At 52.3% G+C, this 17,975-nt stretch overlaps 5 protein-coding genes across 5 annotated transcripts; 3 read left to right on the top strand and 2 right to left on the bottom strand.

Moving 5' to 3' along the window:
* Positions 1-1,055: 1,055 nt before the first annotated feature.
* Positions 1,056-1,868, top strand: A1O5_06773 (uncharacterized protein; the record flags this gene model as incomplete). Its single annotated transcript, XM_007747364.1, has 2 exons — positions 1,056-1,689; positions 1,759-1,868. The coding sequence occupies exons 1-2, from the start codon at positions 1,524-1,526 to the stop codon at positions 1,866-1,868; spliced, it is 276 nt and encodes a 91-aa protein (XP_007745554.1). The 5' UTR covers positions 1,056-1,523.
* A 7,560-nt stretch (positions 1,869-9,428) lies between these two features.
* A1O5_06772 (uncharacterized protein) lies at positions 9,429-9,770 on the top strand (the record flags this gene model as incomplete). The annotated part of the gene is made up of 2 exons (XM_007747363.1): positions 9,429-9,554; positions 9,642-9,770. 2 exons carry the CDS (start codon positions 9,429-9,431, stop codon positions 9,768-9,770), a joined length of 255 nt encoding a protein of 84 aa, XP_007745553.1.
* Positions 9,771-9,893: 123 nt separating this feature from the next.
* Positions 9,894-11,943, bottom strand: A1O5_06771 (uncharacterized protein; the record flags this gene model as incomplete). Its single annotated transcript, XM_007747362.1, has 4 exons — positions 9,894-10,728; positions 10,787-10,893; positions 10,958-11,138; positions 11,270-11,943. The coding sequence occupies 4 exons, from the start codon at positions 11,941-11,943 to the stop codon at positions 9,894-9,896; spliced, it is 1,797 nt and encodes a 598-aa protein (XP_007745552.1).
* A 744-nt stretch (positions 11,944-12,687) lies between these two features.
* A1O5_06770 (uncharacterized protein) lies at positions 12,688-14,689 on the top strand (the record flags this gene model as incomplete). The annotated part of the gene is made up of 4 exons (XM_007747361.1): positions 12,688-13,001; positions 13,061-13,896; positions 14,029-14,210; positions 14,381-14,689. The coding sequence occupies 4 exons, from the start codon at positions 12,688-12,690 to the stop codon at positions 14,687-14,689; spliced, it is 1,641 nt and encodes a 546-aa protein (XP_007745551.1).
* A 507-nt stretch (positions 14,690-15,196) lies between these two features.
* Positions 15,197-17,374, bottom strand: A1O5_06769 (uncharacterized protein; the record flags this gene model as incomplete). The annotated part of the gene is made up of 2 exons (XM_007747360.1): positions 15,197-17,024; positions 17,079-17,374. 2 exons carry the CDS (start codon positions 17,372-17,374, stop codon positions 15,197-15,199), a joined length of 2,124 nt encoding a protein of 707 aa, XP_007745550.1.
* Between the last annotated feature and the right edge of the window lie 601 nt (positions 17,375-17,975).

Below are 17,975 nucleotides of genomic sequence, written 5' to 3'. Positions count from 1 at the left end.
TTTCCACGACCAGAAACACACCGGTCTCGTCTCGTCCTGATCGATTCTGCACTGAAGGATTTTGCCATCCAGCTTCAGCGGCGTCAGAGCCGCCCTGCCTTATCCACGGCTTCGCACAAGTGTCTTCCTTTCTCATTGGCTCGCCTAACTCTCTTCGCAGCGGAGTTACTAATCTCCAGAGATAGGGAATCAAAATTGCCGAGCGAGAGCGAGGGAACACCGCTCGCCCGAAGACAAGCGCAGGTGCCAACTTGCACCCGCAAGAAGCAGCCGATTCCTGCCGCAGAGCCGCATCGGATCAATGGTCTTCCGATCATTGTGGGTGGAACTGACTCTCTCTCCCTTTCTCGCCATCGCCCCGGCTTGTGCACCAACCAGCCAGGCATGTCCGTCCTTTGAGACTTCAGGAGCGGAAATGCCTCCCCATGCGCCACACCACCCCTGCTCGTTCGCATCCAACCGAGTCCATCGCCAGACTATTTGTGCCGCTTCACATACCACTTCGAAGACGAAGCCGTGGATCTCATTGTCAGACCGGAGAATCAGCGGGCCCCCTGAGTGCCTCGAGAGTCTCCAGTCTCATATTGAAGCAGATCTCGAAGGGTACAGAGGAATCCAAATTCCTTCCACGGAGCATGCCATTGGCCGACAGCGTCATTCCTGTCGCCCAAGTGTTGCACCGGCTAAAGCTGGGGCTCCAGCATCCTCTGGTTTTGACGCCATCCTCGGCGCTAAGACTGCCATCGCGGCCGGCAACGGGCTGTTGATTCGGCGGCAGCTATCTTGCCTCACTGGTAAGTTCACCTGGTGCATGTGCTAAGTGCCCATCCATTCCGGTTTCGCATGCTGGTGTATCTACTTGCCCAAGGACTATCATTTATGTCTTACCGTGACCACTTTTTCACACTGTCTCAGCCCTGGTTCACAAGTATCTTTCAGACCATACTCCAGGTTTTCTGTTTCCCCTTTTTCCTCTTTCCTTCCTTTTCGTGCTTCGTTCAATTCTTGTGGAAAATCTCGACCCCGCCATTTCTGCGATGGATCAGGGTGGCCCTCCGTACGCCTCCCCTTTTTTCCTGCGCATTCAACACGTCCAATATCAAGAACATCCCACTGTACCGCCTCTCGTCCAAAGTCCAGACTTCTATTGGCGACCCTCCCCAGCAGGTCTGTTTATAAATCCAAGTTCAACAGGATGGTGGATCTGGGATCCCGGCCAGTTTGCAGTAGGGGTTGACAACTTGGCGCGCCTACGTCGGCCAACGGTCGACGAATTGGCAAGGCGTGAATTGTATAGGACTAGCACTCTGATCTGGGATCCAGAGCGTCACGGTTACATACACGCGCCCATCGATTGCATTGCCAAGTACCCTTCTGACCCCAGCGTATGGAGGCGACTCTCCTTTGGGCGCAGGACCCCTGATTTGGCAATCATTGGCCATTTCAGGGAGAGCTACCGGCTTCATCTTCCAGGGCCAGATTACTGGTTTGAGCAACTGCTTCCCGATGTCTGCAGGGCGCAGATGACCGGGGAACCAAGATGTAAGCTGGCTGGTCACCTAAGCATCCTCGTCGGCCTTCTTGCGTTTTGGGTTGAACCAGCTCTGGACTATTGCGCAGTCGACTGGTCTTTTAGATATGACACGTCCTCTACGCTGTTCCAGAGACATAATTACGACCAAAATCCAAGTAAGTTCACTCCTACATCATCAGCATGCTTCGTCTTCAGACTCTTACTTGTCGGCGACAAAATGTCAGGACATGAGAAACGCACAATGGTCATCGAGATCGGATACGATCCAGTGAAAGTGACCCGAGAAGACCTTCATGCTTGGGAGGAAGGTCAACTGGGCGAAATATTTAGCTAAATGAAGCTACATACGTTATCAACGCCGTTAGCTGATTGCAAAGAAGACACACATGGAGATGCAGAATAAGAACGCAAGAATTGGAAAACGGTTATGGTGCAAGATCTCGTTTCTCGAGACAAGAGGAGGACTCACATGGTCGAAAGGCTCATCACCCAGCTCATGCTGCTTCTGACAACAACTACGACCTTTTCCTGTTGTGCCGCCTGGTCGATAATGGACGCAACTTGCTTGGGAGATTGCTGCTTCGCCACTTTACGACCGTACAAACTTATGACTTACGACAGAAATGTCGACGGCCTACGACTACGTTCTGACGCTGACTGTTACGGATCGCCAGTGGAAGGATGAATGCGTGTCTCAGTATACGAGGGAGGCACTGCAGTCTGGATCTTGATTCTTTTGTTTAGCGTTGCACTTTTGGATTGCTTGATATTCCTCTCCAGTTCACGCTCGTTGGCTTCTCCTGCTGTCGCTGTTGTTTAATGTTGAGTCACATTGTTCGCTTGTCTGCTCAAGTATATGAATAGAGCACTGCACGTCCTATGCGTGGGATGGATGGCCCAGCCTGTCTCTATAGAGCTATTTATCGTTCGACATTATGTTACTTGTTTTTCTCAATTTCTATGATGCTATACGATGTGACGTTGACGATTGAATGAAGGAATGAATGAATGAAATTGTCTCCCTGCATACCACCTAAACATCTATATCTTCATTCCATACAGAGTTCATTTCCAGCTAGGGAGCTAGCTAGCTATCCCGCGCTGGGGATCTTCCCTACGAGGAGGGAGAAGAGGTATAGAAATGATGTATGTAGCTCGTTTCCCTCTTTCGCTCTCATGTATCTTTACGTTTATCTCGCTCTCTTCCCCCACCTCTGTCCTTTTCTTTTAGTCTCTTTTAAAGTTTCATCTCCTTAGTTCTTTTTCCTTTTCGGGGAGGCTGGTCTCAATTTGGGTTTCCCATTTGAGAGATTCGATTCGATTCGGCAGAATCAAAGAGGAAAAAAGTAACTGGAATGGAGAATAAGGATTAGATCGAGGAATTTGGAGACGAAGGGATGGGAAAAGAGAAGAGAAGAAAAAGAAGGGTGAAAGAATCCCTGGGGATTTCGAGTTCGAGCATCTGTGTCGCGTGGACCGTCGTCGACCGGTTCGTTCGGTTCTCCCTTTTCTTCACAGTCACGGTGTTCACCCCCCTTCTTATTGTTTTTGAATGTAATCCTTTGCAATGGGATTGCTTGACAAACTCCCTTTTCTTTTCCCCAGAGTCCCATTCCGTCGCCAGCCTTGTGGCATGTTTTGTCCCGCGCTTCGCCTGTTATCTTGGGCCTGACAGAGGAGGAAGAAGGAGAGTAAGGAGAAGAAGAAGAAAGTTCAGAGGGCGGTGAATAACGGGCGGGCCGCCTGTCTGGGGCACGATAAGGTGGTCGTGGCGGAAGTGGCCATGGTTGTGTCTGTGCTCGGAGAGGAGAAGGGTTTGAGGATGTATCGCTTGGAGGTTTTAAGAACTTTATGGTAAGAAGCGGTGAACCAGTCAGTCTCTGTCACATCATGGCTGGCACAGAACTATAAGCAAACATGGAAAACATGGAAAACACAAGGAGGGCGAGAAGGGGATGTGCCAGCGATGGCTCTGCCAAAACATCTCAGTCCAAATGCACGATGAAGAACACTCACGACCCAACAGTATAGAGGGCTCCTTTGCCTCATAGATTCATCTACTAGACCAGTGATCCTGGCGACGTTGTAGTAGATTGTGCCGTTGACGGCGGCTATCGTGACATCTTTGCCCTAGGGAGCGCAGTCCGAGACAGCCGATGAGATCGGTCGAGTAGTTGACATGGCCTTCCAGAATGTGGTATAATCGAGGGGTATTGCTTGCTTTGCTTCCAGCTTTCAACGACGACGAGGTGCCGCTCGAACCAAAGTCAAGAATAACATATCTATGAGAACAAGGAGGATGACGAGGTTGGGGAAAAGAGTGAGCTGACGCAGGCTGTCTAGGTGGGCTGCCAGGGCTGGTCGAATACCTACAAATGTCCAATCGCTTTCACCCGTGATTTGTGTATTAAGTCGCAGTCCACGGTGCCATGATCAAGTCCTTGGGCTAACCCTTTGTGACGGTGCCTTGGAGATTGTGGCAGAAAAGGTGACTGGGATATTCCATGGCTCATCTATAGTATGCAAGTATGAGGACGCTCTGGAATAGTGGCCAGCCTGCGGCGACTTGGATTAGTTGAGCAGTAGCCCAAGTAGGGAAACAAATGGGTATTTCCAGGGCCATCCCTTGGTGACATCGGGCTCGCGGCCTACTACCCAACAAAAGAAGATCTGGTCTACGGCTGATCGTGCCTCCAGCACTTGTGCGCCAATGATGTTGATATTGCTAAGATTGTGATCCCGCGTCGGAATGATTTCTTTCAGGCTCCAGGATTGGGATTTGCTTTAGTTTCCTTGAGAGGGAAGATAGAAAACCCGTGGACTTGACATGGTGGACAACAACATCGTTGGGAGGCGCCGGGAGTGGATGGCGTCTTGTCCATCGGATTCGCCTGAGCGATTGCTTCCCTTGGAAACTTCCTAGTCAACCCCGGTCCCGAAAAGAAGATTTGACGGGTGATATTTCCGAGGATAGTCTGAGTGAAAAGTTTTAGGCCCAGGGTATTGCGTCAATATAACACGAACTTTATCAATTGTAGATGCTAAGATAAAGCGTAGATGGGGATGTACAGGCTCTCTGCCGCGGACCGGGCGACATACCAGAAAGGCTTGACAACAACGCTTGCAAAGTCTGATGCAACATTGTCACAGCTCCGTCGGCCGAAAATCATCGCAGAGCCTCTCAGACTCCCTGAGGCTGTCGGGGAAGGGAAGCCGCCTGCAGGGCAAGATTCAAGTCGTCGAGGCTCCCAAAAAGCTCCCCATCAGGTATTCCGGTCACCGGCAATACGGCAAGCCAAATACGAGAATGGTGCGAGACCCTGGCCTAGGGAACACGAGAAAAAGAAAAGGAAACATAAGAGCCCCAGGTCTGTCGCGCCCAGCTGGGTGTCAGAAGCAAGCCTGATGCCGGATGACGCTTTGTGTGGGTAGCAGTGGCGCCTCGGCGCTCGTTCAAGCATTGGGTTCGGCTTGGTGCAGAAAACGCTTCAACTGCCCAAATAGTCCTCGTTCATATCTGGCCATTTCTAGACTACGAGATCGTAAGTTCTGGATAGGCAGCCACGGTGTTCTGGGTGGCGTTCGGGTGACAGCTGGTGACATGGGCAAGCATGGGATTTGATTGATGCGATGGGATCGGTTGGTTGGAGTCGTTTTTGGGGTGAGATGGCGCCAAGCTTTGTCTAGCCATATGTGGCTTAAGGCGGAATCGATGGTTGTGGACCCTTCTTTCTCTCCAACTTCCTGCTTCACTCTCTCGTCAGCTCTCAAACTCTCCCTCGTCTCCTCCTTCCCCCATCCGCCTTACTTACCTCGTACTCTCTACTAGGCTACGCCACACGCACACTTCGGGCGCCAATGATGTCCTAAGCAGCAGCCACCGGGTAGACGAGCTCCTGCGATGGAACTCAGATCGGCTCTCCGCACGGATCTCTACTCGGTACAAACCTCATGACTGGAGAACGGGCTGGTGGGCTTAGCCACGTGACCTGCCAGTTCAGCCTGGACGTGCGACTGGCGAAGATGGACTGGGCTGAGCAAACCCTTCGGCGAAGCTCGAAAAGAGAGAAGTCGACCTCGTTTTCTAGGCATATGATTGTTTGTATGAGGTCTGCATACATCTTACCAGCTTCAACTGGAGTAAAGGTGCTTTACCTCGTGCCGAGTAGAGAGGAATGCCGTGGTATTGAGGATACGCTACACATGTCTAGCCAGAAAAGGAAGATGAGGAGGCTGAGCGTGAGCAACGCTTTCGCGGAGCCAAGGGGCTTGTCGCGGCCCCAAATGGCTGTGGCGGCTCGAAGCCGTCCTTGGAGAATCCTTCGAGGCGCTAATTAATTGGCACCGCGGAGTTAACATATTGATCAACTACTAGGGATAATGCCATCGCATGCAGTGTCTCCTGCCGTCCTTAGGCTCAGACAGACGCGCAGACATTCCTCCACTCTCCTGTCCAAGCCACCATGCCTGATAGGCGGACTCTTTCCAATAGACATCCATTGAGCAAGCATTTTCGTGGAAGTTGCAATATCAAAGCCAACAGCAAAGTCCAGCGTCAACTAACTCTTGATACGCTATCATCGCCCAACACTTGTAGGGATCCGGAAGAGCTGCTGCTGCTCATGGCAAGTTGAGATGCATGAAAAATATCCCCAGCGGCTTCAGTGTGCAGACGTGTTCGAAGCTCTTACAGATATCAATGACCGCCTCTACTTGTTCTTGTCGGCGATTTGTCAATATCTCATGCGGAAAGCAGTGCTGCATCACGGTCGAGACAAGAATATACAGTTTCCACACATTGCAGAACGTCTCGCAGACTTGCGCTCGGCAGAACTGATAGCACTTTTCAAATGGGCCGTCGATGTGCTTGGAGTCCACTTCGGCGACGGTGTCTGCGCTTTGCATATGGATCTTGATCTCTTCGTTCAACTCTGAGACCTGACTGCCCAGGCCTGCAATCAACTCGGCCGTCTCATGCGACCTTTCTCCTGGAGACACCTTCAACAAGCGAACTATGGTGGCTAGTCTCGCACAGCTTTTAGGGTATGGAAAGTTGATGCGGTCACAAGCCGTGATCCAAGGTCAGCAAACGGCTCGAACACGACTGTCAGTTCCGGGAATTCCAGGAAAAATTCCTCGCCGGTTCGAAATCGATGCTGCAATCTGTCAAACCTAGGTGAGCTTTCAGCATTTCCCAGATGACGAGAAAACTATCATGAACCGTTGCAGCTGCCATCACATCCACCAAGCCGAAGGCCCACGCTGACTGAATCTTGTCCGGACCCCAAGCCTTGGGAATAGCTTCGACACCCCTTGCTTGGTTCATGAGATTCTCAGTGCGACGGCCGAGTCCAAAGCCTTGCTGTTGCCGATGTGTAAGGGTAACTGGACCAAATGCTTGCCAACCAGTTGTAACGTGAATCCTGTGGTGTTGGTACTTTCAATGGCGTAAAACAGCCGTACCCAAAGACTTTGACCGTCGCTCAAGCCGGGTGAAACGATTAGGTACGCTGATTTTTGGCCACGTTCGATGATACAACGAATCTCTCAGAGAGCGGTACGCTACTGACCGTGGCGATCGTTGATGGTTCCAAGGCCGCTGCCCCCGTAGGTGACGGTTTTTGGGCACTGCCCAGGGATGATGAGCGGTGTGAAGGACACCTCCTCGGAATTGATCGAGATATACTCTCATTCGTGTGCCTGGCAAGCTGGACTGGTGCCAGAGCACTCGCGGCTGGACTTTTGGCAAATGAGGCACACTGGCTCGTGCTTGTCGCACTATGTGATTTTATTGACTTGAGCATATATCGTCCTATACTTCGGCACAACCGAGGGTCTAGCTCACTTTGATGATATGTTTTCTGCAATTCCTGTAGCCGAGTGATCAAATTTCCCTCATATTCTGGGTGACTTGCTCTGTCTTATTTAACAAGAACGGAGAAAACCCAGATTTGAGTGTTTGAAGATGGAGGGCCAGTGCCGTTATGCGATGAGGAACAACAGGACTCTGTTGTGATAGAGGATCAGCCAAGCCGTTGATATTTGCACGTCAGGCCGGCGACTCAAAACTATAAGACAGACATACCGATGTGATCAGTGGACAAGAATATCTCAAACAAGGGGCACGAAGTCTTCCCTTAAATGCACGAGGGAAACGGGGCACTGCTCCAACCGAGGCTGGTCGAGAATTAGACAACGTTGCCAAAATTGCGCTTCTATAGCGAAGTGATCAGTTTTTCAAGTTTCAGCTGGGACGCTAACCGATCAGCGTCGTGGCTGATGAATTATTTGGGAAGGGGTTGGATTTCTATCACGGATATGCTACCAAGAAGCATCGTAAAATGTAGTATGTGCCGGAATGTAAGGCGCTTCTTGAAAAATGCGTATCTGGGTAGTAAGGCTCGTGTAATTTCTTCGCCCAGTTCGAGCAAACAAGGCAGAGGACAGGATGGCTCTTCTCTACCTCGTTTGCTTACCAGGTTGTTTGTTGATCCAGCAGTCAAGTGCGCTCAAATTCACCTCCCAAATGTCCTCAATATAGTATTCACCAAGTCATCCGGCCCGTCACAAAACATCAACTTCAGTGGACGGTCACCATCCAGCTGATTCTTCGCCCTCCTCACCACTTCCTCGACAGCCAAACGTACGATCTTTTCGAATAGAACGGTACATTGCTTGTTGCCTCTGGTACACCAGCCCACAATCACGCCATCCCATGCTTGCTCCTGCAACTTGTCGGTCAGCGCTGCCAATGTTGCTTTGTTGGACACAGAATGAGAGTGGATTCATCTGATTGATTGTGTTCTGTCCTCTGGCTTTTCAGAGAGACTCTGCCTGTCTATATACTATTTGCCCTGTGGCAAGAAGCGATCCACTGAATAGATCTGGACCTGGCCAGATCTGTCCAGACCTCGTTGTCGATCAACGGTGGCACCGAGGCTATTATAGAGAGGCCTCGGTTGAAGCATTGGTGGATGGTTTGCCACAGTGGCGCTCTCTGTCAACATGCTTCCTCATGGAGAGGATCTAGGTTGCATCCCTGGTTGTTAAATCTTCGTTGCTGCTCAGGCGTAGCTTTTGAACTCCAGTCCTCTTCAATGACTTCGGAGATGTCATGACCAGCGAGGTATTTGGCAAGGGAGATGGTGAGGATGGATTTGCTGGAGACCTCGCTTTCGCTGTCGACGAAATGAGCTTGCGTATCCATCGGTGCTTGTCTCTCAATAGTGGCAACGCTGCTTTGATACTGCTTGTGGTTTCAAGCCTGCGATACCGAGAAGTTGGAAGATAGCCATTTGTTCGACTTTGAGAAATGGGCCTGAGCTGAGGTTATGTACGACATTCGGAGTTGTCAGGTCGATGTACGACATCTAGGTGCCTCCTATACTCAGAGGTACAATCTAGACCCTTTGTTGGGCCTTTCCAAGACCTTCGATACGTCGATCTCGAACATGCAGCTCACTTGTGTCTAGGTAAGTAGATTTGCACAGTCGATACAATCACAGAGGCTCTCGAAGAGGCGAGAGGAAACAGCGGCTGCAGGTTACTTGGTGCGCCGTTGGAAGTTGGTACGGTGGACCGTGGGCGCCCCGATGTGCTGTTCCGAAGCATGCTGGTTATGTTGGTGTCTCCAATGTCAACTCTTCACAGAACTGTCCACCATCCTCATTGACGAGCCCACTTCGCTTCTTCCATCTTCGATACTTCACGCTTGTATCATTCGAGAACAGCCACTCACACAATCATGGCTCTCGCTCTACGAAGAGCTGCCCCTTTGAAACCCGAAATCAGGCTGGCTCAGGCTCTTTCCAAATTTGAAGCCATTCTCAAGGACAACGATAAGAAAATGTTTTGATATTGGCGCGCAGGAAAACCTCCATTGGTCTCCGACGTCATGAAGCTTACGGCTGAGATTGACAAGAACAACAATCATCGCATGGGGGCTCTGATGCATGCAATTGATTATGAACATGAAGAGATGGTGAAGATGTTACTCACTCGAGACGATCTCGACGTAAATGTAAGGGACAGGCACGGACGCACTGCGTCACATCGTGCCAGTATGTATGGAGGGGTCTCGATTTTGGTGGAACTATTGCTTCAACAGGATGATATTGATACGGAGATCAGAGATGGGGTTGGTCGGACGCCGCTGGACCGGGCCATTGAGGGCAAGAATCAGTTGGCTATTAAGGCATTGAAGAATTGGCGCGGCGACCGTGATATCGAGCATTAGATGAAATCAAAGACAAAGCTCCTTTTCGTCTCACTTTAACAGCAGATAATCTGAGTTGCTCCCTCTCTTGAGCTCTTGTCCGTCCGGAATGCAATTTTTTCCAGTCGCACTGGGTCGTTCTTTTCAAGAAGCAACCGACACGCGAGCTGGCGACCTGTGGAGGCTCTTCGCGAGCGAGGCGTCCTCCACATCCTCGAGTTCAATAACTGGAAGCGGCTTTGTGAGGTCAGGAGAGTATGAGGTCGGCCGAAAATGCTTGATCGGCTTGACCAGCTGCTTGTCCGGGCAGCTGGAGGACTTTGTGGTCGTCCGTCTTGCCGCCACAATATCTTGCCACATCTCCTGAATGAAGTTGAAGTTTATCGACAGGGGGTCGAAGAACTCGGCCAACAGCTGCCAGACGGTGTCGAGGTGCTGGATGTCCGGGTAGAGCCAGACGATCTGCTGTACAAACCACCATCTTTCAGGCTGATTTCGAGATGCCATCGTGCCCGCCAATAATACGTTGAAGAGCGTGGTGTGGCAGGTCGAACCCATGGTAGGGAGATCCATGTTTGAAAGCCGGTACTGCAATTCGAGCAGATTCGAGCGCACGATGAGTGCCGAGGTGTTGAAGCTGATGCAGTTCAGATACATCCAGAAGAACAGCGCAATCTGATAGCACCGCTGCATTTCGAGATGCTCTGGCTCTCCCAGAAACCTACAGCTTTCGGGGTCCATCCGCGAGATGGCCGTCGCACTCTCTGGCATTAAACTCGAGCTCGGACTCTCCGGGCGCCAGGCTAGCATGCGCCCAGCGAGATGCGCTCGATGTGAATACCATTCGCGGTCAGACCTCCAGAATTTCCTGTCGATCTCGACTACTTCATTTCGGCGCCCTTGAGCTTTGCTGTGGGCCTTGCGAAGTAGCACAACCGAGCGACTATGGAGGAATGCGCCGATGATGTTGACTTTGGATCTAAGAAGCACAATCAGCCCGACTACCATATTCAGAGACGGCGCAAAATATTACTCACACAGCCAGTTCTGTTTCGAGCAAATTTTCATCCGTGTCAAGAAGTAGCGACATCCGTTTGAGCGCTTGGAGGTGCATTCGGCCGCTCTCGCCGTCTGCCAGGAGCACCTAGAACGGATCAGATTTCTTCAAGTCCACCAACGGCCTGGTCCACCCCATCTTTCTGACTTACCGAAAGCCGGTACAGGAACAAGATGGCTTGATAGCATGATTGATCGACAACTTGGTTTGGATCACTCAGAACGGCATTCAGCTCGGCCAGGCATCTTGTATGGAGGCGTAACCACGACGGGATCTGCCACGTGGACTTCTGGCCCTTTTCGGTGGGCGGCGGCAGCACCACACCCGGGCCCCTGAGCAGATAATATGAACGTTAGTCATTGGAATCGGAGACAGATGCAGGAACCACGCCCATCTCGTGCAGGATGTGCGATACGCATATGTTTCGCCTAAGGAATTAGAACGCTGGGCAGGGCCGGCTCACCCTCTGAGCATTCCGGAGAGGAATACCGAAGCATATGTCGCAACGGCATAAGTCAGACAGGGCGATGCCTGAATCTGGGACAGGTTGTCCAACCACTTCCACGACTGCAGCAAATGGGTCGCAAACGGCCTGATGGTCCAGAAATAGAAGTAGAGATTTGCCTTGATTTCGACGTCGTACCTCATGGCCGCGGAGGGGGTGAAGATGTCGAAGAATTGACATCCCAGCATGGTCAAGGGCGAGGCTGCCCATGCTTCGTATTCTGTCAGATCGCGCTCCCAGGGCTTGATGGCCACGCGTGGTTTCTGTGATGTTGGCGTGCAGTGCTGGCCCATGCGTATGAGGGCGCCACTTTCTCCGTCGGTGGGTTCATCCCTGTGAATCCGGTGATGCTGGTGATGCTGCTCAGCTCCGTCGTCATTGTTTGGAGGGCCTGCAGGCGTCTTGGGGTAATTAGCGGTGGGCAATCTCTGGAGATAGGACGATGTCCCGTGCAAGATGGCCTTGGTTGTCGAATCGAGGGCGAGGTCCCGGTGGTTCGCCTTGCTCCAGTACCGGTAGCGCGAAGAGATGTGCGATGTCTTTGCCGACTTGATCGCTTTCGTTGTCCTGGAGGGATTCTGCGCATCGCCCACGATGAACATCAACGGTGGAGGTTTTCGGCTTCGACTCATGATACTGCGCGGGGTCCTTGTGGCTGGGTTACAAGGGGCATTGATGGCTCTTAGAGGCCGCTGCTGAGTTTGACAGGCATCACCCCGCTCTTGGGCCCTCGGCTTGTGAGTGGTGTTGATGTTGTTGTCGCTGTTCCTTCTGCTTCGCACATCACAACTTTCTTCATCCTCAGTCTCTCTCGTGTTCCGTGCTAATCTTCAGCTCTGAGATCGGCCCTGCGGAAGCCCGACCGAATAATTTAAGCGTCAAGGCCTAGGCTATTGGGTCGGAAACGGCCCCTGGTCCAGCATGTGCTGTTGTATGCGATTACTCAGGTTCGCTTAAGTGCTACCAGAGCTGGCCAATACAAGAGAGATGGGCCACTAAAGCTCCTTTTACAGTTGGGCTAGTGAGGCGCCCGGATGGAGTCGCCCGCACCAGAGCGGCCCAGATTTGGGGACCGAGCCCGGACCTTGTCGTTCTAGGTACTTATGTACCTACTTAGATCGGTCCGTCAGTGGGAGACTTCTTTTGGCATCCAGTCGCCTATTTTGTGTCGCACATAAATACGAGATCCGGCTGCTGCAACGGGTGCTGGTTCTGGAAAAGCGCTTGCAAGCGATTATTCAGACTTTGCTACACTCAGGCACGGCGACTTGAAAACCAACAGTCTGTCTGAGGGGCCGAGTATGTCGTCCTCTACATCTTCTTACAGGACGGACATGTCCTTCATTATACGAGCATGATCTGCTTGACTAGGCGACATGGCCGCCAGCATCACCTCCAAGCCAGCTCTCGACAGCAATGTCTCTACCGTCGAAGTCCATCCGGTTAAGGCGTCACCGAGTCGTGAGGGAAGTGGTCCGTCGCCATCGGGATCCATACGCAAGTATATATGGGCTGTGATCTGGTGCCTCTATATGCTGTGGTGTGTCCTAGCCAACAATTATGCGAAGACGGCCGGGCAATCAGTCCTCGGCATCCCTCAATTTCGAAAGGACTTTGGCAGCGCTTACGAGGGTAACTACGTCCTGTCGGCCAAATGGCAGTCGGCATACTACGGCGCTCCTCAGGCAGCGTAAGATATGGTTCTCTTTCAAGTCCAACTGGGGGCTTCGGCTGATTCTTCCACTCCAGCGCTGTCATGGGTGCATTGAGTGCGGCGTGGATCGCGGACAAGATAGGTCGCAGGTTTGCACTTGGATTCATCTTTGGCGTCAGACTCGCATCCATCACTCTGGAATTCGTCTCTACCACGAACTATATCTTCTTCGCGGGGCGCTTCTTGGGTGGCTTCTCCACGGGCGGTACCAACTCGATATGCATGGCTTACATCGGGGAGATCACGCCCTTACCACTACGCGGAGTTCTCACAGCTGCCGTCCCCATCTCTCTCATCATCGGAGCGCTGTCATCTGCACTCGTGGTCAACTTCACCGGCGACCAGTCCACCCGCTGGGCTTATCGGATTGCTTTCGTGTCCGGCTACGGCTTCATGGCCATTGCGGCGCTGGTGCTTCCGTTCATGCCAGAATCACCCTGGTGGCTCGTCAGCCATGGAAAGGACGAAAAAGCAATCAAAGCTCTGAAGAAGATTGGTTATTCCACCGACGTCGATACCGACCTCAAGATGGCAGAAATCAAGAGGGTGTTGGCCAAGACTAAGGAGGAAACGTCTGGTGCGACGTACATCGAATGCTTCCGCCGGTCGAACTTGCGCCGCACCATCATTGCGGCTATGCCTTTGACCATCCAAACCTTCTCGGGCGTGGCGTTCGTCGGATCTTACACGACTTATTATCAACAACTCGCGGGCTACAGCACCGCAGCCAGTTTCCATTTGTTCATTGTCCAGCAGGTTCTATCCGGTGCGGGCAACGTCTGCTCATGGTTCTTGGTGGATAGAGTCGGAAGGCGACCTCTAACGCTATGGGGCATGGTCATGCTGACTCTGATTCTTTTGATCACTGGAGGTATGTGCGGACTCCGTTGGTGGTGTCGTTGCCATCTCGCTGGATAGACAAAATGTCCCTTGCTGTTGGATGAATCGAGCAGACTCGAGCGTCATCACACAGCTGCTGACGGGATGGTGATGCTCTCTCTAGGCCTTGCCGCTTCAGGCACGCCGCCGGCCATCAAAGGCACGATCACCCTCCTCCTGCTCTTCTCCTTCGTCTACAATGCCACCATTGGCGCCACCGCTTTCACCATTCTCACTGAGATTCCAACAGCCCGACTACGGGCCAAGACGGCATCCATATCAGTGGGATTGCAGAGCGCTCTCTTTGTAAGTGTAACCCAACCGTACCCGCAACTGCAACTCCAACGGCATCTGCACCTTGTGCCCCTCTACATCCTTCCTTTCTCTTCTCATCTCTCGCCGAGCCCCCTTCCATTCTGGCAAAAGCCACGCGTAAGACACACGCACACACTAACCGAGAGTCGAACGTGCGCCAGACCATGTGGGGCTTCGTCCTACCATATCTCTTCAACCCGGACAAAGCGAACCTGGGCGCCAAAGTGACCTTCATATTCGGCGCGCTGTCCGTGCTCTCGATCGTCTATCTGTGGCTGTGCCAACCCGAGTCGGCGGGCCTGAGCTACGAGCGCCTGGACGAGCTGTTCATCGCGCGCGTCAAGGCGACGCGGTTTGAGGAGCTGGGCCGCGGAGAGCTTGGACGGAGTGAAAGCGAGGGAAGCGAGGATGGCATGGGAGTAGGAGCCGGAAAAGGGAGGGTGGATGAGAAGGCCGAGACGGCTGTTTAAGTAACGAAGTCGTGGGAAGGATGTAGGTAGTATATTTTATCTCGCGTCTAGCACTTAGTGTTTGGTATCTTCCTAGAGGCTAGTATTCCCGTCCAGTCCGAATCGATCCACCGTATGCAGGTAAGGGCTATGACTACAAGCAGATAATGCCCGAGTGTTCAATGCCAGAATGAAGAGTTAAAAGGTTGTAAAAGTGTGCACAAGTATGTCGACGCTAAACCAACAAGGTGGACCGTGAAAGCGAGCGCATTTTCTCCTTGCGGGAGTTTCGTAGACTGTGCTGTGATGAGATCGTCTCCCGCGTTAGCAAAGTACCGGTTCCCCAATCCACCCCAGCCCAGCCCAGTCCGGAACAGCCAAGTCCATGCACACACACTTGCCCAGACGCCGAGAACGCCGCCTCATGTCATGTCTTCAAGTCATAAAAGCCAAGGGTCGAGTTCGGCGTCACAGATGGCTTTCTGCCTACGCTCACTTGGGCTTGACAATCTCCTGGCCGAGAAGCCCTCAGGATGGCGGTGGGAACACTTTCTTCAAAATACTCTCTTTCTTCCCGCCTTCCTTACCCACCGCCTTCCTCGCGACCTTGCTCCCTAAGGAGGAGGTCGTGGGGGGCGGAGCGAACTCGGTCTGCACATTCAGGACTTTCCCTCCTCCTCCTCCTCCTCCTCCTCCTCCTCGTCGCAGTTTCTCCTGCCTCGCGCGAACCGAGTTATCGTCCTCGCTTCGGCCTTTGCCGGCGCCGAAGGGGAAAGTGGACGTCGGATTCTCGAGGGATATATTCGTGTGGCCCAGCGTCAGGGGCGCGAAAGCTGGGGATGGGAAAGATGAGATTTGGGGCTCCAAGCGTCCCGTCTGTTGCTGGGAGAATAAGAGCGGAACACCCGTGGCGGGTGTCAGTGGGGAATTGGAGTATGAATCTTGTGTAAAGGAGCGGGCGTATTGAGTGATCGGCATCGAGGAGTGAGATATGGGAGACACGGGGTCATGAGCATCTGCGGTGCTCGGTGGTTCTCTGGTCGAGGTTGGATGGTCCTGTCGCCGTTGTTGCTCCTGTTGTCGCTGACGCTGCTGCTGCGTTGCGTTCTGAAGGAAATTCTGGTATGCCTGGTGTTGTTGCGAGTTGAAGTCAAACGCGAACGTTGCCATTTCACTGCTGTCCCCCCTCTGTGCTTCTTCATCAAGGCTGGAAAAGGACGATGGTGACCCTTTACCTTTCCCCGCCGTCACAGTGATTGTTGACGCACTGTCGATCCCTTTTCCTTTCATGGCTTGTCTCGCTTGTTCCCGCCACATTCTTCGCTGCATATATTTTCTGAACAGCCAGAAGATGGCGAATGACAGTCCGATACCCCCAATCACACCCGCCAAAATCGCCCCGGTTAATCCAGACGTGCCGAAGCCTGATAGCTTGGTTTCTGGAGCAGGTGTGGGCATGGTGTTAGGACACAGAGTTCGAGTGAATACGTAGGGAGCATGCGGCAAGGCATTTGCGAGGTGGAATGTGGGTGGAGCGGAGTCGTAGCTGGCGATGAAATAGAGTTGAGAGAGGAACGCGGAGCCGAACAAGTTGATTGTCTCGTTTGTAGTATTATCTGGAACGCTGCCAGTAGAAATTGGGGAATAGTTGGAGGCGTTTTTGAGCCAGTCGGAGTCATATGTGATAGTCAATCCGGACTCAAGGGTAATAATTAGCTTCGAATCGAAATCGTCTGGGAGGCGGAAGACCTCAAGGTCATTATTTGAAGGTGTCGCGCCTGTTTTCTGGGCAAATTTTTGAGTAACGTCGCTGGGGAGGTTTAGGTGGTATTGCGACGTGGTGAGATGGGCATTAAAGCTCTCTGTAAGGAGGTCTGTCTTCGTCCCATCAGTGGCGGTGAGCGTCATCTGTTCGACGGAAACCACGAAGGGACTGTGGTGGGCATCCGGTTGAGCGGGGCTAATGGTGAAATTATGCACGTCGCCATCAAATCGACCCGAGTCATAACCGCCTAGGGTTAGAGAACCGTTGATTGCGCCGTTGGCTTGTTCGTAGGCAGTTCCCATGTACAGGCCAAAAGACCGTGAAGAGACCAATTGGAGATTGTACAAATGGTCCAGGAGAGTACTTTTCGGTCCGAGGCCGAGCAAACCTGCTGGACCAAACCACGGAGTCGTGTTACCTGAGTAATTTGACATTATCGTAACCGGGAAGTTCGGGATTCGAGTGATATTTGGTGGCGAAGGGTCGTAGTAGTGCGTGAAGAGGTTGAAAGCGTCGAATGCCGTCTGAAGAATACTGGCAGGGATTGATCCATAGGTATCGAGTGACTCATATGATGAGCCCGAGGAGTAACTGTAGGGCCATGTTAGCATCCACGGCGACAGGAACAAAAACTTGAATGCTCACTTTTGTGACAAGTCTGGTGAATAGAACCCATGGGCATGATTAAGACAGTCTTTGAAGGGGCCGTTTGTGCAGTAGTCAAGGCTGGCCACTGTTGTCTCGTTGTTCGAGAATGACGGCCAGTGCGACATGTTTTGCGATACCGGGAAACCAGCCCCGGTAAACAATCCATATTGCTCGTTGACCCCACCGTCGACAGCTCTGGCGTGGAAGTCGACGTAGATCGGGACAATAGAACAGTTGTTCTGTGCGGCAACAACGGAGACAAAGAGAAGAAAAGCTCCCAAAACCGCGGCCATGATTTGAAGCAGTCAAAGAAAACAAGTTCGACACGCGGGCAGTATGGGCCAACAGTTAGCGACCGCCGCTCTGGTAAGGCTGGTGAGCAGCAAAATGGCGAATGCATACAAAAGGAAAAAGGAGATAGAACGACGATGACCCCAGAACCACTTACAGAAAGAAGAAAATGATACAGATGGGATGAGGCGATACAAGAGGAAAACTGATGACCATACAGTTCGCAGGTATCTTCAAGACTTGCGGTGGTCAGCTTGGCCGACTTGAGCATTTACGAGCAAAAGCTGAAACGGACTGAGGTAGGACGGAGGCGTTACAAGAGACGCCGCACTGGGGAAAGGCCATTGATGCAGTGCGGTTGTCATTTTTGTCATTTTCTGCAGTAGGCCGCATCTTGGGCAGCCTGGGAATATGTCGAGAGGCGGGAAAGACACGTCGGGACCAGGGCTTGACCAGGGCCGACGGATGGTGTGGCCTGATGCAAGCAGCAAGCAGGCGTCAACGGCACCGAGAGGAGGTTTGACAGATCAAGTCGGGTTTCCATTTTTAGAGAAGGCAATCCAGCTTGGCGCCTGCCGAGGCCCAATCGGAATGTCGCTTGGC

The sequence above is a fragment of the Cladophialophora psammophila genome (assembly GCF_000585535.1).
Source record: "Cladophialophora psammophila CBS 110553 chromosome Unknown aczJe-supercont1.10, whole genome shotgun sequence".
In the NCBI taxonomy this organism is placed as follows: Eukaryota; Fungi; Ascomycota; class Eurotiomycetes; order Chaetothyriales; family Herpotrichiellaceae; genus Cladophialophora; species Cladophialophora psammophila.
This window is presented reverse-complemented; position numbering and strand designations above follow the sequence as displayed.